General features: G+C 40.7%; 2 protein-coding genes across 4 annotated transcripts in view; one reads left to right on the forward strand and one right to left on the reverse strand.

Annotated features, from left to right (window-relative positions):
* The window catches only part of LOC118413094 (polycystic kidney disease 2-like 2 protein), a 6,021-nt gene extending 1,796 nt beyond the window's left edge, over positions 1-4,225 (forward strand). The window contains exons 2-5 of the mRNA XM_035816259.1: positions 106-371; positions 657-752; positions 1,100-1,255; positions 1,835-4,225. Coding sequence (XP_035672152.1) covers positions 106-371; positions 657-752; positions 1,100-1,255; positions 1,835-2,122 — 806 coding nt within the window. The 3' untranslated portion in view covers positions 2,123-4,225. The remainder of the gene's footprint in view (positions 1-105; positions 372-656; positions 753-1,099; positions 1,256-1,834) is intronic.
* Positions 4,226-4,275: 50 nt separating this feature from the next.
* On the reverse strand, positions 4,276-22,365 carry LOC118413091 (CREB3 regulatory factor-like). Of its 3 annotated transcripts, XM_035816251.1 has the most exons (8): positions 22,137-22,364; positions 12,133-12,423; positions 7,731-8,838; positions 7,431-7,600; positions 7,053-7,273; positions 6,720-6,793; positions 6,091-6,216; positions 4,276-5,903 (listed from the first exon to the last, which is right to left on the reverse strand). In XM_035816251.1, the coding sequence occupies exons 2-8, from the start codon at positions 12,139-12,141 to the stop codon at positions 5,794-5,796; spliced, it is 1,818 nt and encodes a 605-aa protein (XP_035672144.1). In that variant the 5' UTR covers positions 12,142-12,423; positions 22,137-22,364; the 3' UTR covers positions 4,276-5,793. The 3 variants fall into 3 exon arrangements, with proteins under 3 accessions (XP_035672144.1, XP_035672146.1, XP_035672145.1); XM_035816253.1 differs by lacking the exon at positions 12,133-12,423 and having other exon boundaries at positions 22,137-22,365; XM_035816252.1 differs by lacking the exons at positions 12,133-12,423; positions 22,137-22,364 and adding an exon at positions 10,295-10,344.
* Between the last annotated feature and the right edge of the window lie 690 nt (positions 22,366-23,055).

A 23,055-nucleotide genomic window follows, 5' to 3' on the forward strand; every position in this document is an offset into this window, starting at 1 on the left:
AGCACTGGTATCTTTACGAATCCCCTAAAAGCGTTTCACATAAATGTACATGTATCATGAAATATGCTTGTCTCGACCAATTAGTAACATTTTTTTTTTTTTCAGGAAAGCTGCTCATGGTCCAACCAGTAGAGTACCTGTTGGAGGTGTGGAACTGGGTGGAGCTGCTCGTCATCCTGGCCGGTTTCTCCACGCTGGGCGTGTACTTCCAGACCCAGTCCGTGATCGACCAGGTGAGCAAGCCCGGCGGCCACACCCAGTTCTCTGTGTACCGCCGTGCGGCCGGCTGGGTGGAGGTGTACACCTACGTGACGGCCGGCCTGATCTGCTGTGTCACCCTGAAGCTGGTTCGGCTGCTCAGGTTCAACAAGGTAACCATGAATCATCACATTGTGCACCTTTCGTAAGGGATTTCTAACCGATGAAATATTTTTAAAGCAAAATTGTTGCTATAGACATGCATGCATTTTAAGCATGCTGAGAATGACGCTATGGTGTATTTGAGATTTCTGCTTTAAACAGGTGACACTGTAAATCCGAAAAAGCACTCTAAATCCGGAAAACTTGATTATAATGACAATCATAGTTTCAGAATTGTGATTTCAGAGAGTATTTTTCTAGCTAATATCAAACCTAATGTTTCTTGTTACACTAAGGTGGTGCAAGTCCTGTTCCTTACCATCAAAACATCCTTCAAGCCACTGGCTGCCTTCATGCTGATGGCTGGTATCGTCATGATGGCCTTTACCCAGGTAATGACCTCCGTGTACTTCCATAGTTATTGTAGCCTAAAGGCAGAGATTTGGATGTTCTTTATAACATTTCAATCCGTGCAATCAGTAATTTCTTGTGATTGTGATAACCTGCCATTGGAAATCTTTTTGTCATGGACATGTATGTATCTGTCCACTACATGTGTATTCTTTTGTAGTAACCTGTACTTAACCTGGTGGGTATACATGTACAATAAAGGTCTTCATTCATTCATTTATTTATCCAGTATTGATTAGATGCTATGATGAATTTTAAACTGTTTCAAATCATGTGTAAACAAGGACTGGCACCATGTATTATCATGTTTGTGTTGTGTGTTGTTCAGCTGGGCAGCCTGCTGTTTGGCTCTAACTTGGAGACGTACAGCAGCATCGGCAGCAGTCTGGCCTCCATCTGCCTCATGACCATCGGCAGTTTTGACACGGCAGAGCTGACGGAAGTGTCATGGATCTATGGACCCATTTTCTTCTTCCTTTTCCAGGTGATGAGTCTTTCATAAAGTTTGTAGTCATTTGTGGATGCAATGTCAGTGCTATAAAAACTAAGAACAAATGATTACAATTAATGAGAACTGAGACTGGGTCATTCCCCATGACAAAGATGTGCTGGTAGACATTGAAAATTTGGGAGGTATGTACTGTAACTTTACAAAACAGTCATTAATTGAAGAAAATTGTTGTAACTGTATGCATACGTGACTGATGAACCTCTTCAATGATAATGATTACAAAGATTTGATACAGGCCGTGTTGCTTTGGTCACAATGTTTGTGCATTAAGATATCCAAATGAAAACGTCATCCCTGGTGTTGCTTACATGTAAGACTTAAGTGATGTACTCAGATTGTATGCAAGCAATGTTGAAGTTCTACCGATGGTTGTGTTCACAAGCATTAGTTGTAGGTGATGAGGATTTAGTTTGATTACCTATTGGTGACAATATTCATTTGATGTATTGTAACATATTGTAACAAAAATTGTATTTGATGTATTGTAACATGTGTGTCAGTTCCAGACTCTGCAGAACTAACTTTCACTGCATTTGACTGTATTTTTTGCAGGTGATCATGCAGTTTTTCTTGATGACCATGTTTATGGCCATTCTGATGGACACCTATGCAGATGTGGATGGAAACACAGAGACACAGAAGTTGAGGATGATGGCGTACATGCGGGAAGAAATCATCACTAAAAAGAGGAAGATGCATCAGACTGTCAAGAAGGAAAGGAGACCCCAAGACATCAGCAGGTTGGAAATACGCCATGTAAACCTGCGAGTAGATCTCAGTGTATACAGAAAAACCTTTGACCATACCAGCAATACCCTTGAGTATGGGGAAAATAACTAAAAAGTGGGTATCTCATTGGTATGGACTGCAACTAGTTGGAATATTAGGGGGTTGGGGGTGGTCATGGAAACATGAATAAATTTATCAAATAATACAAACGTAAATCAACAAAACACATTGTATCAACTGATTTCCCAAATTCACTGTCCTAGTTTGCAAATCAATCAAAATTCAAGGCTGTTATATGCCATATCTATGAGTCCTAGAAGATGAAGGACCTTGTACAGCTTCTAGGATGCAGTTCCTGGTGGCCAGTCCTGATACAGCAGGTGACCTTCTCGCGCAGTCTCTGCTTACTCTTGTCACTATCTGTGAGTTAAGGATTGCCAGCATGGCCCAGTGACTCTCTCTTAGTGTGAGCAACACTTTCAATGTGTTTGACTTTGTTAGTATTTACTAGTCAATTGTACTTTTAAAAAATTGCTGTTGCTGTGCAAACAGTAGGTTAGAAAAACTACTAAGATCAGTTTCTAACAGTGTTACTTACTTGTACATAGGACATATGTGTTAAATAGAGCATTTCAAATGATTCCTCCATTTTGCAAGCAAATGAAGAAGGAACTTAACTGTGTACAGCTTTTATTTAAACCCAACCAAACTTTTTACCAATAGATTGGTGCTGATCAAGACCACATCCAACCTACCAATAATTGTGGTTGGGTAGAGTTGGAGGCAGGGTTGGGGGATATGAAGGATGTGTGACATAGGCTTTACTTTAAGAGGTGTAAGAATCATGAAGTTGTGAATAATAACAGAGGCAGTCAATTGCTCCTGAAGTCATTCTTTATTAGATACCAGAGCCTGTAAACAAACAGCATCATACTAGGTTGAAGCAGTGGCGACCATTTTCAAAGAGCCCCACATATTATTACCGTGTGCGTCTCTCTCGTGACTAAACGATCACTGAAGGCAATAAATAAAACTAAGTGGATAATGGATAGTATTAATATACATTCTTCACACTTTTTTCTTGGAATTGCTTGTGTTTCTGATGACACATCAAGTAGACATATTTCTGCATTCTGATGACGTTGTTGACATTTTCAGGCTTGCTACAAGGGTTGCTTTGAAGAGTAGGGAGGCTTGCCTAGCCTTGTACATGTATATACACTATGGCTCAGTCCACTCAGGCCTGAGCAGACTCTTTTGTAATTATCATAGCTGACTCTTTTGTAGCTAGGCTATTTTGGTGCTGGCCAAACTGAACTTTTTTTGAAAACAATAAAAGCTTCTTCACATTCAATTGTCTGTAGGATAGAGATTCTGCTAGAAATTTCATAACAATGGCAAACTGTGGAGAACCAACTATAGAGCAGGAAGATAAACAATGACCAGCATGCCTGAACACATGTAACAGGCAACTGCTTCATTTGATAGCCAAAGAGTCAGGTGAAACTTGATTAATAGAATTATGTAATTGTGTGATTCACTTTGTGAGAACTCAATATTTTTGTATGAAGTCCTCTCTAGCACATCTGCCAAATTGCAGCTGACATGTTGAGATAGAAGGTCCTAGCAAAATTAAGGACGTTATATAACGTCCTTGGTCCTAGCTAGGCACTGTTTTTTTTTACCCTTGTAAATGTGTGCCTTCAACTCAGGTCATCCGTGGACCACCTCACAATGTTAAAAAAAGGAGAAGAAAGATTCAGTTGTGACAAAGAGCAAAGAAAACTAGTAATCCAAAGCATTTCAATATCTGTAGAGCATTGCCCAGGCCTTCCTTTTTCTAAGCAGAAAACTCAATATAGCCTGATGTACGTCCACAAGTAACTAAATACAATGATAAAGGTAAACTGCCTGTGCATTGTGTTTAAAAAGTCTAGCTCTTCCCTGCAGAAAGGTTGATATAGGGATCAAAACAGCAATGCCTCCACCACTCTCTTGCAACAACTCCTAAGCTCAGTACCACCACAATGTAGACTTCAAACTCCTCACATGAAGGCCACACTTCTCCGGGAAGCTCCCACCATGAAGGGTTCTACACATTGATTTGCATTCCATGAAGACTTAAGTATATCCTTGAAGCAGCATCCAGCACTTAATTCACTGTCGGTGGTCAAGTTGTGCCAAGGGCACATAAATGCAAGAAGATTTAGCTGACAGACATTAAGTTACAAGTGAAACCGATTATAAAATACCATGGGCTAGGATATGATTAAAAACTTTTGATATTTGTTGGAATATACAAGTAGAGTACACAGTCATACAACCAGTTTATAAATGACTGATATTTCACAAAGATTAAGGTGGACTGTTCCTTGAGTACCAAATGAATCATTGCAACCAAAGTTTATTTAGTTTTACAGCCTTGCCACAGGCCATAGTCCAATTTGTAACCTTTCTGAACACAGCTTCAAGGAGATACATCAGGAATTTGTCCAGTTTTGCATTGATCTGCATCATTTCTGAAGGCTAGTTTGTGAAAGATAGATATATCATTTCCGAAGTAAAATATATAAGTTAATTTCTGCCTATTCTCTCTGGAAAAACATTTGGGAAGGTATCACTATGTACAAGAATGAATTGTCCAGTCTGAAAATATTCCATCTCAATACAATTCCTTGGTAGTCACAGCAGGGGTTTTCTTGTACCTGATACCAGAGATACTTCTGCCCCGGGGAAGTGTTTTAGAAGTCTTCTCTCTCCCCTTTCTGCTACTGTCTGTACACCTCTATATATATTTACACATCTCCTGTACAAATATCTTCACAACTAAGTTGTATCACACTTGCTGATACTAAATATCCATAACTGTTAAATAATTTTGATGCTACAGTTAGAGCTTTTTCTCTACCCGTATAGAAATATTGTAGTGGGCCAGCCGTCTAGTGTAATAACATACATATGGTAGACACATTTTCAACTTTGTACAAATCAAGTTACTTCCTCAATAGCAGCACCGTACATGTATCATCGCAACCTCCTTTCTGTGCCCTTCCCTTTCTCACTTTGACTACAATAGAAGTGATAAGATAAATATGTATTTATGTGCACATTCCTTATTAGAGAAGACGAGAAGAAAACACAGTTCATCTCCCAGGCAACCAGGACAATACAAGTTGTTAACTCAAGGTTACCAACCCAAGGTCACCATAAACTTAACTTTGTACAAATCAGTATCATAAAATAAACCAAACATAAACCATAACTTTAACATCACACATCTTAGTCGAGTGTATATTATACATTTATATATGTACTATACAGATATCAATTTTTCAGGTATTTTTTTTTACATACTAAGATTATCATGTCCACAATTCTCTCAATGTATAGAAGTGCAGAAAGAGGTACAGGTAAGTGTGGCAATGACTATCTTACATTATGTGGGGCTCTCCATAGAATAAGCAGGCAGCTGACCTATTTAACTGTACAATTGCATGCTTGGATACTCAACCTAACTGTAGTAGTACTGTAACACCACAGGGCGCTGCACCCTCACTTAGTAGTGTAGATATACTTTTGCTACTCAAGCACACAGTTTTTACACTATTTTTAGTTCCTGTCACTACTCATTCCTGTAGTTTCTGATGTCAATATTTACAGTAAAGTTCTGCCAGGACTTGTGTAGTGATGAGTCCTGCTGAGATCCTGTGACCAAACTTGTCATTTTCCACCAACCACAAGGCCAAAGTCTATTGCTCTGTTGGGCAGCCATTTGTGCGTGATTACAGACAGGAATCGCCCAGGTTTACGAGCAGGTTGCGCCGGTTGCCTACCTGTGCAGAATCAAGTACACGGTTCACAAATTCTCCTGTGTGACCAGCAACCATTGGATCTGTGGGAAAATAAACCTCTTTACTTCAGGGAACAAAATCTGACTTATCTCAAATGCCAGTAATTCCAATTCTCCAATATCTAATAAATAACTGTTTCAGTAAAAAATGAACAGATTTCATTTCATTTATATCTTGTAAAGCTGACTTATACAAGACCACTGTAAGTATGACAAGTAAGACGCCTACTTTTCCCCATGACTGCCTTGAGGATCTTGTCCACCCTGAAGCCCAGCTCTCCGTCCTGTAGCTCCTTGCTGCCTACAGTCTGAGCAATCTCCCTTTTAATTGCTTTCAAGGCTGTGCACAGCTTTCCTGTGTGGATACCAGCAAAGGGATATGAACTTCATTGCCACATAAACCATACTGTCTGCTGATCACAAGTGAATAAACAGTTATGATGACCATGTTAAAACTGATTTCTACTGATGATGGGGCTATTTTAGGATCCCAAAGTTAACTGCAGGCTATATAAAACTGGTAGTAGCTTTATGAGCCGCTGAGAGAGCTTGGCCATTATTACCTCCATTGGAGCAGGCCTTAGCAAGGAGCTTATGTCATGGTCAGTTTCTAGACATTTTTAAGGAATCTTGGTAAATAAAAGACTAGAAAAAACATTAAGACCCAGTACAGTGTAGTGAATCATTTGATAGCAAAAAGAAGCTCATTAAAGTCCTCATTAACATTGCCAAAATCTGCTTTTGCCAAATAAAGCATTTTGATTGGGCAATCTTTGCAGTCCCTGCAGAAAATAAATTGCAGCAAAATGGAATATTTATAAATGTATTTAAAAGAGGACCAAAATTTTTCCAACTCACCATATTCGCTCTCCAAGCCTTGCAATTTGATCTTGTTAGCTTCATGCTGAGCCTTCTTCTTCAGTCTGCAGGCCCTACAAGGTCAAAATTACAAGATTTGTCACTAAGAACTAAACAAAACAGCATATTCTTGCACCTGGCAACCACCAATGACTATTCATTTTAAGTGGCATTCTGGACGCCTTGTAAATCACTAATGGACTTAAGTTAATATTTGATGATCAAGATCTTTTTCAGACCACTTCTTTTGTACAAAACATTCATAAATCAGTAGCAGGTATAGTGTCACATTGCAAGGACATCTAAACTCAGGTCTTTCAGAAATTTGCTAACCTGGAAGCCAACTTGTTCTTCTCCTTGCGACTTTTGGGGCGCACACTGAGGGGCAGCTCGCTCACTGGAGTCAGCTCGTTAATGGTCTTGTTGAGCTTGCGCAGTTCTTCTCCTATCAGGATCAGCTTTCTGGGGTTTGGTGTCAGGTCCTCTGTGTCACCACGGCGAATCTTCTTGGATGCCCCCTTACTCAGTGCTGGGTTGAACACCTCAGACTTTTCCTTGAAAAGTAAGAAAAAAATGATGATGCTAGACAAACACATGTATTTTTTATGTTCCTTTTCTGTCGCAATGTCCACTGTGCACAAAAGATGGTTTTCATCTCAGTCACTTTGTCACAGTGTCAATCACAAAACAAGGCAAAAACTGAGAGGTTACCTGTAAGTGGAGATTGGCAGGAGTATCAGGGTCGATGACCTTGCTCTCATCCTTGATTTTCTCCTTGATGGTGCGAGGCACTGGCTGGTGGTGCTCGCCGTACTCCCAAAAGAACCGCTGGCGCTTCCTGCTTGTTCCACCAGGGGAGCAGCCGTCCAGGGTAGGAGTACCTGCAGAATGTACAGTTGGCTTGAAATACAGGCTAGGAAGTACTAGGAACTTTGTTGGGAGAATTTTTCTATCAAAGAGACAGGCTCTTAAATCATAAAGTAGACATGAGCATAAGAAAGCAGTCCTCACCTGGCTCAGACATAGAGTCCCCTGAGTTGTCATCACCATCCTCATCCTCCTCACTGCCTTGGTCACTGTCAAACCCCTCATCGTGGTCTGAGTCCATGTCCTCCTCCTTTGGTTCATACACATCTCCGGCAGTGCCGCTCTCCCCGGCAAACATGGAGTAGTTGTGCTCTTCCGTCTTCACACTCTGCAGTTCAGGCTTGCTCTGGGGGGTCGTTTCTGGACCCTCAAGGAAGTTCTTGACCTCCTCCCATTTTCGTTCCACCTCCACGGTGCTGCTCGTGGTGGCAATGGCCGCGGCAGGCATGACCTTATTTGGGTCAACAACAGCCTGGATTCTTGGGGCCACACAGGTGAGGCTTCGCTTGATCAGCAGCTGCTGGAGCTGTGAGCAATTTGTTTGGTCTGGCATGCAGGGCTGCATGTCAGCATCAGATGGCAGGGTTTGTGGTCTGGAAATGGTGTGAGAGGTGGGAGCTGGGGAGACCCCTGGCGCACTGGCATGGAACTGCACCTGAAAGGTGCCTGCAAAGTCCTGATCCGTGTTGTTCGCCACTCTGGTGGTTGACTGCTTTGCAGCCGGTGTGGTCTGCAAGGATGATGGGCGACTGGGACCAGTGGTCATCGGAGATGGCTTTTTTTCACGCTTCACACTTGTTTGTCCCAAGAATTCTTGGAGATCAGGGTGAATCAAGGACTCGAAGATGGACTGGGAGTCCTCTGAGTTCAGCTCTGCAAGTGTGGGCGTGTGGGAGATGTCGATCTTATCCTGGTACGGGCTGGATGTGTCGTCGATTCCGAAGAAGTCTGACTCGTGGCTACCCCAGAGGCCATCTGATTTCTCACACTTGAAGGAGGAGAGCAGATCACTGTCCAAGGTGGTGCTGGTGGCAGATGTCAGGTCATCACTTCCCCAGTTCTTCCCGTTACTGTAGTCCAGCTTGTCCTTCAGACTCATCACCCAACATGGTTGCTCCTCGGTGTCGTACATGGCGCATGGCGGGCTGCTGGCGTACAGCTCTGGGTGGAGCGTTTGGTCCACGGGACTGAACGACATGCCGCACTCACTGAATGGGTCGGCGTAGGAAGCCTCCATACTGCTGATGCTCGGCTGCAATGACACATCCCAACTGAGTTAGCATCTGACGCTGCCACACAGATTCTACATGAGTGATATATACTCTGATAATGTCATGTTTTTTATTTAAAAAAAAACTTATTATAATAAGACAAAAAGATAATTATGGTGTGCAGCAATTTCTGCACCCTGGGGACGTCCTCCACTCATGAAAATATGAGGATATGTTACAGCTTTTCTGCAACTATAAGCATGATACTGCTGATTTCTTTTATTTAATTTTAACATTTGCATCTGAGATATTGTCTCTTTTGGGCCTTATCCTTGGGCCTTATTAGATCCCTGTCAAGTTACAAGCTGTCAAGTTGTGAACTGAAAATTACTTGCCCTCCTCTTTCCCACCTATCAATTCAAGAAGCCATAAACTAGTCCACATGTAAGTGTGAATCAGCAGTTAGAGTGTAGGTACAAAGAGCAGTCAGACCAATAAATACAAAAAACAGAGGGCAGTTCAGGTCATTTGAACAATAATGAAAATGATATATTTATTTTTTATTTATTTATTTGTTTGATTCAGGCCCATGGCCCATAAAAACAGTCACAGAACAGAGGTTAAAAAGACTACGCTTACAACTAATTAACTATTATTTACATAGTGTCGCCAGAATGTGCTAAAGCGAAAGCCGTCCGAGTGGACAAGCACTCGGATGATGTCATTGTCAGACGACAGCAAGCGCATATAAATGGTTGATTGTTTGTGTTGGTGATGGAAAGCTGGCCATGGACTTCATGAACAAACATCTTAGACCAATCTAAAGCTGGAACTTTTGGCCAATGGGTGAAAAAAACAGAGCATGACCTTTATGCAAACAACATGCTTTTCTCTCACAAGAAAATTTTTCCTGCTGACTTGAACCAATTTTGTGGAAGGATGCACATTTGACAGTGAGTGAGTTAGACTTGGCTGAGCTATAAGGTACTTACATACTGCAATTGTTTAAAACGTGTGAAAAATGGTGAGAGCTCTTGGAGAGGAGGCCCCATCCACTTGACAATGTATATTTTATTCACTTCCTCTACTTGGAATTCTCAGCAGGAAACACTCAAGTACACTTCTGAGAAAAGCCTGAAAGACTTTCTCACTGGAGCCAGCCAGATTTAATTTGATCCAGCTGTATTACCAGTGAAAACTGGCTGAAGTGTTCAAAACTACTATTTCAAAGTATGTTGTAAAATCCTAGAATTGAAAGTACTTAAAACAGTACAGCTGAGCACCTTTGATTGCCAAGTTTGATAACGATACACATCTCGTATTGAATCTATACCTTGCAGTGCACAAAATGTTCATCTTGTTCTTTGGTAAAAGTTATCCAAAGACAAACATTTGGATACAGACTACAAGAACAACGCTGGCAGGGGTCTATCCCCTCAGGCCTATCTGTACAACCTTACTTTTAAAAAGAGCAACAAGAAAAAAATTACCTTTTACCTGTAAAACTTATATAGCACAATGATCCACCCTCTCCTGTACTCCTGTGGAATAGCAAAGTTCCACTAAAGCAATAACCACAACAATATTCTCATTTCTGTGTTGTTTATCTGAACAGTTGTGACAAATGCTGGTAATGCCACTTCCTTCTTGGAAGCCATGGCAGGCATCTCTGTCCCAGTTGGCTCTTGTTTTGCCTTTCAGCTGATAAAAACAGGCTAAAGTTGAAAACATGTTTGTTGTTGATGACTAAGCCAACCTGGGGCACTGAGCACATGATCCTTTTCTGGAGAACCTGTATGGGGGTTTCAGTGATGCTTCTTATTGCATTACATACAATGTAAGGAGTCCACAGATACCCCATACATGTTTGTTTTGCGCACTGCCAGTGGCACATATTTCTGTGCTTTACAAGGCTAGCATGTTTGTTGTCACAGGAGAGGCTGCCCTGGACTGGGCCTCCTGACCTTCTCTAGTAATGACTGAGTGGTTGGAGATGCATCAGGCAATCTTGCCTCTTTGTGGCAACAGTAAGGAACTTGCACATTTCTGGCCTCTACATAATATGCTTTAAATTGATTGTTGGACTAATGGACAAAATTCTCTCCATTGAACATTTCCCTCATGCAAACCTGGGACGTTGGAAAAATCATTGTAGCTGCTAATAATAGTAATATGACTGAGTGCTGTGAAACATTTCCATAGCAACAAGGGCCAAATGCAAATACTGTATCTATTTAAAGGCCACGCGTTCCTAAAATATGACTGTCCTTGGCAATCAATTATTTTTAGAGTATCATGATATTTCCAAGGACTTGTTTAGTTACATAATCAAGAGTTTTTCCTGCACCAGATGGTGTATAGGGATTGGATTGGATGGGCCGATTACTCACTCTTTGCAGCCAGGGGCTGAATTGCGAGGAGCTTACAATGGGCGGGGCTTAATCGCAAGGGTCTGGAGCGAGCTGTCATTCGGCACCAATCAGGTGACCTCAATACGACAGTAATTGCCCCAGGTGCGGCCAAGGTACTGTGGTTTTGAACCACTCACACTGCACCATCGCACGTGTGGCGGGTTCTTTAACGTGCCTGGGGTATGACTCTCCCCAGACACGGGACCTCCATTTAATGTCCTATCCGAGGGACGGCCCTAGCCGATACTAGGTACTCATTTTCACCTGAGTAAAGTGAGGAAAGTCGTGTAAAGTGCCGTTCCCAGGCGCACAAGATCGGTGACACGCAGCTGGATTCGAACCCGCAACCTCTCGGTCATGGGCCGAACACAATACCACTGTGCCACGTGGTCCCACTTTCCAGGGCACTTCCCATCTCTATTTCAATAGCCCTAGGGCCACACAACATTGTGCAATCAGTATTGTAGGGGGGTAGTCCACTGATAGTGATGTGTGTTCAACATACTCTGTCTCAAATGCTAAGTGCTAAGCAGAGAAAGAGGTATGTACCATTTTTGACGTTTAAATATATAACTTAGCAGGGGATCAAGCGCCCTACCCACTAGGCCATTGCACCAGTTCCAAGGACTTGAGAAACCCATTAATGTCTTCCTTACAGCATAATTTGACAGGACTTCCCGAATACACAGTTATCTATGTCAAATACACTTAAGCTTTCCACCAAGAAATTGTAACTTACATTTTGTTTTGATGCTATGGACAAGGCTTAATGTATCATGGTAATTTTAAGCTGATTAAAATTGGTTTGTATTTGGATATGTAAGGATAACTGGTATATCAAGTTTGGAGTTGTTTGTTTTGTTTATTAACCTGTGTAAACCGTGGTCATTGCACAATTTTATCACAAAATCAGGCACTTCTCACCTGTGGCATGCTTGCATTTGGAGGAGGCTGGTCAGGGCCTGTCTGGTTTGTTGCCGTAGCACTGTCCTGACCAATCACATGGCAGCCTGCCTGCACTGCTGGAGCCAGCCTGTACAAGGCGCTGGGCTGGCTGCTCCCAGAACTCGCCGGCTCTTGTTGTAGCCCAGGAGTTGTCCCAGGGGCTGCTGACAGCAGGAAGCGCAGGAAGAATTCTTGACTTGTGTCTTCCACGTTTTCCTCAGAGAAGGGAGCCACTTTCACACTTCTCAAGACTTAGCACAGGAAGTCAGTCTGTAAAAGAGAAGTGGTACCCAACTCAATTTTACCGCTTACTGCTTACCGGTCCCTTGACGGGGTGGGGGGGGGGGTGGTCGTGGGAGCACTTAGCAGCTGAGCACACCTTCCTCTATCTCACCCTGTTGTGGGCCAGAGCTTGGGTTTTGGCAAGGGTCATTCCTGTCCACTCAACTCAATTTGTCATATGATAAAGGTGGCAAACAAAAGGAAATGAGAGTACTGGTAGTCCTTTAGGCAATAAATTTGAAATGCTGTCGAGCTGAAGTCAGCACAATGCCTGGCAAGGTTACCATGATCCCCAGCCAAAATAGCAACTTGTATGAACTTTTTATTGATTATGGTGTTACGTAACTGGGAGATTGTGAAAAGAAGACATGTACACATGTAACTTTATAATGTACAGGTCAGTGTGTAAAATGTGTCCTTCCCAAGACATTTGGACAGTATACATATTTTCTTGGGCTTTTCTTGGGTTTATTCGAATCAGCAGAGCATGGCAGCAAAGTAAGCAGTGCCACACAAATAATCACAGACAGCCATGCATATTGCTCTGTAGCAGACAGATGATCTGTAGCAGTGGAACTGGAAAACTTGGCCCCCAAAAATGAAAAAAAAGACACCTTGTCTGCTAAGGAATAAGATTTTCTTAAAAAATATTAACAAAAGCTCCGCATTATGGCAATGAGTTGTTGGGTTAGTGTTTTAATTTTTTAAAGAAACTTCTGTCAAATTTCCAGATGCTAAGCATATACATGAAGTTGGAACAGTCATTTTATACACTATATATCCAGCCTTTGGGACAATATAAACTATCAAAATAACAACAAGAAGACATCAATTAGATACATATGCCCAAACACCAGTAGAGACAAAGTACAGTATCATGTAAATCCATTGGGATTTAGCTTGGTCCTCAGGGAGACTACAAACAAGTGTGACCACACCCACCTCTTCAGAAGCAGTCAATCTAAGGCCCACTTTACATTACGCTTTTCGCGTTAGCGGTAAATTTCCCGTTATCGGGACGCCGCTATCGGCACCTCTTTAGACACACCGCCCGGAAATCTGACAGGACACCCGCGGCGCGCGGTGGAATGTAAAATCTTGGTGAAAGTCTACCCGTAAAGATAGCAGTTTTTTTTAGCTGCACGTTGTTATATTGAACAAACGTTAATTTTTTGTTTGCATACCGCTACCAAGTGATTGAAAATTCAAATACGTGACTTGCATGAGAAATACAAGTCCCTGACTACGTTGTTGTTTCGCTGACACTTCCGGTAACTTCGACCACAAAATTTTCGATAAAAAAGCACTTAAAAACCCTTTCAAAGCGAACTGTTTGATAGAAGATCCCTTTCTTTCAGTGATGACCTGCTAAATTATGGCTACGTACTGAAATAACCGTGAATATACGCACAATTCCTGCAGGTATAATAACTACCTCGTACGTAAAAACTCAAGCTGCCAGCAGTTCATGTGGCGGGAATTTCCCCACCAATGTCATAGCAACGGCCACCACTGTCATAGCAACGGCCAATCGGAGACGCGTAATGGGATTACTTCATACAAAATTTGCAGAGATAGCGGCTTCTGGTTTCGGTACAACGTAACGATGTATTGCAGGAGAAAATATTCGGAATCGAACTTGTATATTTTTTTAAAGGTCTTCCACGAAAATTGTGCAAAAGTAGGTCGTCCAAAAATGTGAGAATGAGACTATTTTTCGCTGATATCCCGCCTGCTTTGAAGGTTGACTGCAGACCCGATTGACGTAAGAGCCTGCGTAGGTGGCCATTACGGAAAAGGCAGGCCGTGAAAACTATTTTTTCTGCGTAGTTCGGGTTGATTTTTGGGTTGACATTCATTCTACTAGTATATAAAAAAGTAACTATCGGGAGACTGTTTTCTTATCACTGTATTCTTACCCAGCGTTATGAACATGATCGCTGCTGGCAATTTTCCTCCAATGTTTTGCAAATCTGAGTTTCTGTACCCACCATTTTTTCGCGCCATATGCTAATAAGCGCGCGCTTTATGCTAAACGTCTAAACCCTGACTCCCGCTAACGCGAGCCCGACGTGTTCGCTTTATACGCAGTTTGGCGTTGACGGGGACTCCCGCTGAGCCTACTGCCGTACGCTTCGGAGTGGACGGGAGAAAATTTGACGATAGCGGGACTACGTTAACGGGAACTCTCTTTACACGGGGCTCCCGCTAACGCAGTCCCGCTAACGCCAGTCCCGCTAACGCGAAAAGCGTAATGTAAAGTGGGCCTAAACAGCTCAGTATAAACAGTGGATTACCTGGGGAGATGCCTGACCACAGCCTGACCACAGGGATCTTCATAACAGGCAAACTGAGGATTTATTGGTTTTGAGAGAAACCATCTACTTTAATACTCTCTTGGATATGAGCTCACAAAATCTTCAGCAAAATAAACGAATAGAAATAAGAAAGTTAAAACAATCATCCTTCTATCACACACTGAGCTCAGAAGTGCTCCAACTTGAGTCCAAGGGAATTACTGACATGGTCTGTTAATTACGCCAGTTGAAACCTGCATAGAATCTTAATCTTCTACACAACCAAATACATTGCTTCCCTACGTAGACACATATTAGCTCATCATTTGATACATAGAACAACACAGGAGTAACATGGTAATACTCCTGCCCATTAAGCTCATCTCTACATACCAACTTCAGGCAGCAACCATCCTGTGGAATCATGGCATATGTTTTTCTGGCCCTGTTTTCCTGAGCGCACAGAATTTTACATCTCTTTCTTAATGGGGATGTAAGCGGCCTCACTCTTTGCCTCGTGATGTTTTGAAACCACTTACACAACCTTCCAGAGATCCTTCAATGCTGAGATGGCCTGTAACTGTCATAGATAGAGATTTCCATCCAATCACAGGGCAAGGAGGAATTTTCCGATCTCTGTGAATAATAGCAGCAGGTGCACTCCTAGAGAATGTTTTTCTTTCCATCGCAAATTGGCCAAATGAAGTAACTGTAAAGTGACAAAAAAAACCTATCACTGAAAGCTTAGACCATACACATCAAAAGTCGTTTTTCAAAGACAAAATCAGATTGCAGCAAATGTACAGGAAACATTTTGTCTTGGCAGCCAAATGAAATATCATACTTATTACTTAGCTAAGTTGGCCTTATTGGAACCTGTACAAGAGAACAAAAGCTCTCCTCAGTATCCAGTACTGTAATGCAGAATGACTCATGATCATATGTTACAATCTAATTTCTCATTATCTAAACATATCAGTTTGACATGAAACTGCTCATAATACTGTGAATCACCATGCAAAAATTGGTCCAAACTCAATTTTCTTGTTCTGAATCATTTACCCCACAGGATCATGTACATGATGAAAATACAGCTGTCTTCCCAGACCTGTCATGTAATGGATGCAACACTCACTTCTAACTAGGACAGTCTCCAGGACGGAAGCTGTCTAAAATATGGTACATTCTCCACCTGAAATCAATTAAAATGACAGATAAACTAACAACTTGGGTTCTCAAATGATGAGTGGGACGGAAAAAAAATGATCATGCAAATAAGGTCATCATTTCCATAATTTATGTTAGGTCACCAGCTTCTCTACCCTAATAACACAAGTTGTTAAAAGTATAAAAGTTATCTGATAAAAAAAGGGCACTGTAGGGCCACACCAATTTAATTTCTTGGTTCACGGATTCGCTCGCTCCTATTTGTTGGGAAAAAAAAATAAAAATAAAAATTACTACTCAGCAAATTTTCACCATTAATGAAACCATTCACCAACTTTCTGGTGTAGCAAACATAAAAACTGACACTACTTTTGTAATTCTCAACGAACAGGTGCTGTTACTGTACAGTAATAGTGTTTTTGTACTTTTTTCAAGCTGAAAACTTTTTTCTTTATGTTTGGGATTAGCCCTTACCTTTACCCGAACCATTTTACAATTTTTATTTTTATTTCGCCCTCTCACTCCTTATTTTTTATGAAAAAATCCGTGAGCCAAGAAATTAAATTGGCGTGGCCTAGCATTTCCTCATAAATTGTGCAAATTATGCCATGACTTGCATAATTTGTGTAACATTCAACTTTACTTAACTTCCTGATGCTGCAAGTATGAACTGCTCATCATTTACCAAAATTGAACTACAAAGTATTTTACTCCTTAATTATACAAATAGTAAACCAATTCTCTGAGCTCCAGATACAAAATTAAATCCCCCTGAACTTAAATGCAGTTATAAGCCAGCATGAATAATGCTTTTGCCCTGCTATGTGCGATGATGACAAGGTTGGTGACCTCATGTCCTTCAGGTGTAGCCCTGACCTAGATGTAACTCAGTAACTAGGCTGTGAATGACACTTGGTCCCCAGCTGCAACATGTTGGTGATCTCACAGTCATACAGACAAGATACAGAAGATACCTGCAGATTATCAGATGCTTCTCTGGTGTCAAAAATCACTCAAAATGTTCTACTTCTTTCCATGAAGTCATGCACGTTTCTTCTTTCCACTAGAATAACCAATTAAGTCTCAAATGGCACCATACCCTAGCTAATGGTAGTCATGTAATGTCCGTCTTTCAATGAGCTTTTTTCATCCCTGAGAACATGCATGTTACATAAAATTGTATCTTTTGTGACACACCTTGGCTTCAGGAGAAGCAAAAGGATAGTCTTACTAATTACTGAAGTGACCTTAGAGTTAAATTGCTGAGAAATGGAAACAAACAAATCCCTGGGAAGCCAAACAAGCTGACATTGAGACCACAACATTGGGCATTCCCTGCTTGAACTGCAGCACCATTCTAAAATGCATCTTGATGAAGCAGATACAAATTACAAACCTATCAAGAAATATGAAGTCTTTGAATGTTTTGATGGAAAGTATTAAATGAGGATAATGTATAAGCTCAACTTATATTGGCACAACATTTTATTAGCTTTTGAATGAATGACTGCTAAAAGTAAAACTTCCATCACTGCATCATGCCACACCAATTTAATTTGTTGCTTCTCGACTCATCTCCAGACCCATTTTTTTCCGATTTGTAACCTGTAACAAACCTATTGTGTAGTGAAAGTATACTAGAGTTTGACATGGCACATAACAAAAATTACCATAATTATGGTAATAGTAGTAATTGAAAATAAGTAAATGCAACACACATATTTTCAGTATAAAAACAATTCCCTTTATTCAGAACAGTACATATAGTGGTATCAAATCGAAGGAGGAGATTCATTGGTTAAATCATGCCGTGAAAAGCTGAAAACTTGACTAACCTTGTTTTTTGTGTTATATAAGCCTCATCATATGTTACCCCAGACTTCTTGCAAATTTTTTTCTCTTTTTTTCTCTCGACCGACTGCCCCAATATTTTTCTGAAAAAATCCGAGAAGCAACAAATCAAATTGGTGTGGCCTCAGTATACATATAATGAATTAATACCACATACAAAGTTTGTGGGGCTGCGTTGTAAACATGTCAGAGTGAGATTGCTCAAATTCAAAACTATAAAATATCATTATGAATAAGACATAACTACATATCAGACAAGTGTTAAGTCATTCAGAATGTTTTATCTTCAATTTACTACTTGCTGCAGGGATACACCGCTTACACTGTTACATACAACTTCCTTGCACCTGGGCCACTTCTGTTCCCCTCAGCAGTGTGATAGGCTCCAGAAAGCAGGACTCAACAACTTCCAGAACAATGACTGTGCCATCAGGTGACTGGCACTGAGAGTGTTTCTAAGTTACCAGCAGGTCACTGACCTGTTACTTAAACCTTGAGTTGTCCCAGGTCATTCACCCTGAGTTCAAACCCAGCATTTCCTGCTTAGTCATACTCTTCTAAGAAATCTTGGTGGAAGAGGGATGTGGCCGGGTTACAACAGAAGAATTTGTGAGCTGATAACTTCATAATACTAAGGGCGCATATGTTCATACATTGTTCAACAAACAGGAAAGGACACAGCCATCCATCAATTTTCATGAAGATTTGCAGATCTGTGCGACTTAATAGGCTGTATTTCAACTCTGCCTCATGCCTCAATTTTGTTTCCTACCACCAATTATCCAAGTTAAGGAAACAGTGTCATTCAGATTATGAATGAAAGTTATACCTTAGAATTCAACCCTTATACTAGCAAAGTACTAGATGAATGTTGCACAAGGACTTCTTTATCTGATTACATTATTATCATGTTTCTTAAGTACAGAGAAGTAACAGACGAATGTAGTCCTTGAGAGTCCCTGTTGACTTCTCAGAAAATACTTAAGGACTTAAGGAATCACTTGATTTTCATTTTTACATGATACATTATTTACATTAATTGTATAGTCAACAAGTAATTTTTATGATTAGGAAAATAACTAACCTACCTATAACTAAACAATTCCATCCTTTGAACTTAGACTTGGCTACCCTGGTACCTCTAGTGTTTCAAATTTCTCAACAGTCATCTCAACATAGTTCATGCATTTAAATAATTAGAAAATTAAAAACAAATGAATTTCATCATTGGCACTCTTCTTTTGGAATGGAATGAATAAATTGATACATAACTGCAATATGACAAAGCTTTAGATGGAAACAGTGACAGAACAATTTCTTCTTAGCCAAAAATATGGATGAAATCATTGAAATCATAATTCATCAAATTTCATTTCCTTAAAAGTTAAATGCACAACTGCTTTTCCTCTTTTACTAATGCCCAAATGCAAAGACACTCAGATGACAATATTTATGGCACAAATTTTTAGTCTGAGGTCACATTATAAATAAGTGACCTGACCATGGCTCTTACACAAATGTAAACCCAAAATTGGTCTCATCTGAAGAAAAAGTTAAATGTGTTTGTTCAATATACAGGAGCACTAACTTGAGATGGCCTTGGCAGATCTAGCATTTACGAATACTTTCCTTCCAGAAATAATTACATCCAGCTGGACAAGGATAACTAGTGTAATTTGCCCTTCAAAACAAGAATGACCTTTAAGCTATGGAGGTTGCTACCAGGCAGCAATGTCATGATATCTTTCTTAAAGATAAAACTTGGCAGGCGCTTTACAGTATGTTCTGCTGACAAGTAAACTATATACTGCAACACTTTAGGAACATCATATCGTACTGCATGCTTAGCTTATTACTACTGTCACCGCTCATTCAAGTTCTGACCAGTCAATTTTACTGGCCGAGCCAATACGTTCCTTAACCTTTACATTTTACCATGCTATCTGACCTTCATAATCAGCCAAACATCTTTGCATTTTTCATATTCACAGTTGACTACAATATGCCTTAAGAAACTCTGAAAGCACTGCCCATGGACTATGATGTTGCTCTCAAAGGCATAATTGAGGAAGCAGATTTACCAGGTTGTGGCTTTATCAGAAGTCAAGTTCCCTTGGAATGTGAACAAGCTGTCCCTCTTATTCTGACCATGTCAACATTCTGACTCCAAGACCCAAAACAAGTTGAAGGTAGCAGGGTGATGAGGGTGAGATGTACATTTTACTCCATGAGACCTTCACATCGAAAGCTCTCTTCAGAAGAACTTCCTGAATTAAAATAATTAATGCCCACTTATAATTATGTAAGTTAAAGTTAAAACATTTTATGGACATCGTGACAATCAACATGAAGCATATAGATTTACTTTGCGCCCATAAAAATTTACAAATTTTCACAAGGAAACGACAAAAACAGAAATAAGCATGTTGGAAAAAAATCTAAACAACAACTGGACCTCACAACAAATGTTAAGAGACTTATCTAAAAGATAAATCTTGTCATCTTCAAAAAACAAAGAATATTTTATACAATTATGTTAATATTGTTATGCTTGGTCTGGTCATTTCCAGTCTTGCTCCACAAAATGTTAAACTTGAACAGAATTCATGTTTTTTCTTAAAAGTACCTTTATGGCCTAGTATCACTGTAAAAGCCAAAATAATTATCACAATTTCTCTGTAGTATTTACTTCCCTACAATATTTGTGACCTCAACTATCATTTTCAACCTCCTCTGCAGTGCAGCAAGGCTGCAGTGGACCAACACCCAAACTGGATATTCACAACACTGTCAGCACTCCCTAGTAACGTTGATTCAAAGAGCACTACTTCCAACAGGAAGAACGCCACAAGATAGAACAGCTAATTATTTACATAATATCATTCCGATGACGTCAGTTTCTCATGGTAATATGGTAATTTTATGCTAATGAACCAAAACAAACCAAAAATAGATCGATGATTCGTTGTCACGGGACTTTCCCAGAGAAAAGCACCGCCCTAAACCGGTACAGAAACCAAAACAAACCTCCCTATGCGAGAGCTCTCTGGAACTTTCCAGATTTTTTCACACCAACTCGATGAAATGTTACAAACAAAGTATGAATTAACCAATGTCACATTCTTTTGCACAGCGACAGCGCTAAAAACCATATCCGAGGCGGCTACATCGACTTGGCAACACCGCCAACTTGTCGGGCAACCTGCATGCTGCACCCGTGGCACCCAGAAATTATCTACCGCAAAAAATCCCTTGTTGTATTAGTAAAATCACCTTCATTTTCTCCTCAGACTTTAGAGATGTCATATGAAGTTATAAGATGCTTGGAAAGAGCCCGCCACAGGGTTTAGCCTGTAAAAACAATCGGCCCCAGATCATGGTTGCATCATGCGCTAGCCTACTTGCACGTTAGTCGGCAGTACAAAACATTCCTTAGTCGAGGCCCCAAAACTAATATTTTTCATCGGCTATGCTCTAAATGTCGGCCAGATTTTAAAAAGCATGCCCAGTCATATATGCAAGATTGCATCATGCCGTGCCTCGGGGTTTTCACGGCCTGGCACCTCCAAACGACCTTTGTACCAGTTGTGGCCATATTGTTTTGATCGGGCATGAGGATTGCGCAATCACAGGCAACAGCCTTGTTGTCAGTATGCAAGTCTGTACATTTCCATGGCTTAGAACATGCATGGACGTCACCAAATAATTCAGAGGATGCTTTGTGAGATGAAGAAATGTCTAAAATGTCACATGTGCACAGATTACTTTGGAAACGACGGAGACACTGGCAACTTGAATCTGAGGGGATCAGGAGCGCCGAGCACTGAGAACCTCCACATCGCTCAGTTTAGCAAATAATAATAACAATACTAGCTCGCAAATCTTTCCCCACACAATGCACTTTCCTGCCTACAAAACGACCTCAATAAACAGTTAAACTCGTGGAATGACAATATACAATTATTTCTATTGACTTCCTCAATTTCCTGCTGCTGGGGCCCAAGAAGGGTCAGAGGTGAATCTCAAAAACAGGTATAAACAACCATGACAACCCAACCTAAGGACATTATTCCTTATTTTGTGTGTCTCTTAATACATTTCACATACGGTTTTGCGAATGAATACATTGTTCGGTAATATTGCGTATGCAATTTTCGTTATATTTGCTCGAAAATTGAAACAAACAGCTCGATTAAAGATGGCATATTCTTGAAACTGCACGCCAAACGTTAACATGACAACATTGGCGAGATAGAATCCACATTTTTTTTCCAATATGAATTTCCAAACGATTTGTTATGTTCTACACTTATTAATTATACGTGGGTGTCACAGCTTTGGTGTTGTGACATGCTCAGAGGTAAGGTGGAAAGCACGAACACCAACCTGCACTGAAGATCCCTAAACCCCGAAGCTCCTTCTAACGTAGTTCGGTGGACTCAAGCTTGAGCAATGTCCAAAGTTGCGATGTTGACCAGAAGAAATGTTAGATTGGCTCTGTTTCTGCAAACTTCAGCTGTAATCCGTAAAAATCTGGAACCAAACAAGTAACGTTTACCTCCTTGTCTTCCCCAGGTTTTGTTTTCGTTCTGTCAAGTCACGGGGCACGGAGGTATCTTACCCACGTGATACTACGTAACAATAAACTGACCAATCAGAGATCAGAATTACGGCCGACGCCCCTCCCTCGATTGAAATGTCTTGTAAAGAGAATCTATATTTTCATCTTTAATCTGGTTTATAAAGAAATAAGATGACACGAGAACGACGCGGTCATGTTAGAGCCAAATTAGCGCCAGTGATGAACCTTACTTACAAAAAAGTGATTGTATTCTTCAAATATACCCAGCAATGTACCACAGCCAACATATCTCAATATATGGGAAATGGTTTGTTCTAAAATTCTTCTACAAGGCATTCTCGGTAATGCATGGTCCCATAACCTGCCCAAACAGGTTGCGGCTGGCGCCCTGCCAGGTGGAAAATTACCTGCAACCTTCCGTACCACACTAGCACCGTTCATCTCTATTCTCCAAGCAGATGTCCGGCTTCGGCTCGTTTATGATTGTTCACTGCTACCTAACCCGCTTCCTGGATATGTTATAAATATTCTTTAACTTACTTATGGAATTACAAATTGCCTGTGTTTTGCCCATGGCACTTAATCATATAAATTATACATATATAATATACTTGGTTTTCCATGATGCAGATTTATAAGTTGTAGCTCTATTACTTTCAAGATATTTGCGCAGGAGCCAAAATAAACAAAAATAAATAAATACATCTTACTTTGAACTACTCA

Source organism: Branchiostoma floridae, chromosome 4 (assembly GCF_000003815.2).
Source record: "Branchiostoma floridae strain S238N-H82 chromosome 4, Bfl_VNyyK, whole genome shotgun sequence".
In the NCBI taxonomy this organism is placed as follows: Eukaryota; Metazoa; Chordata; class Leptocardii; order Amphioxiformes; family Branchiostomatidae; genus Branchiostoma; species Branchiostoma floridae.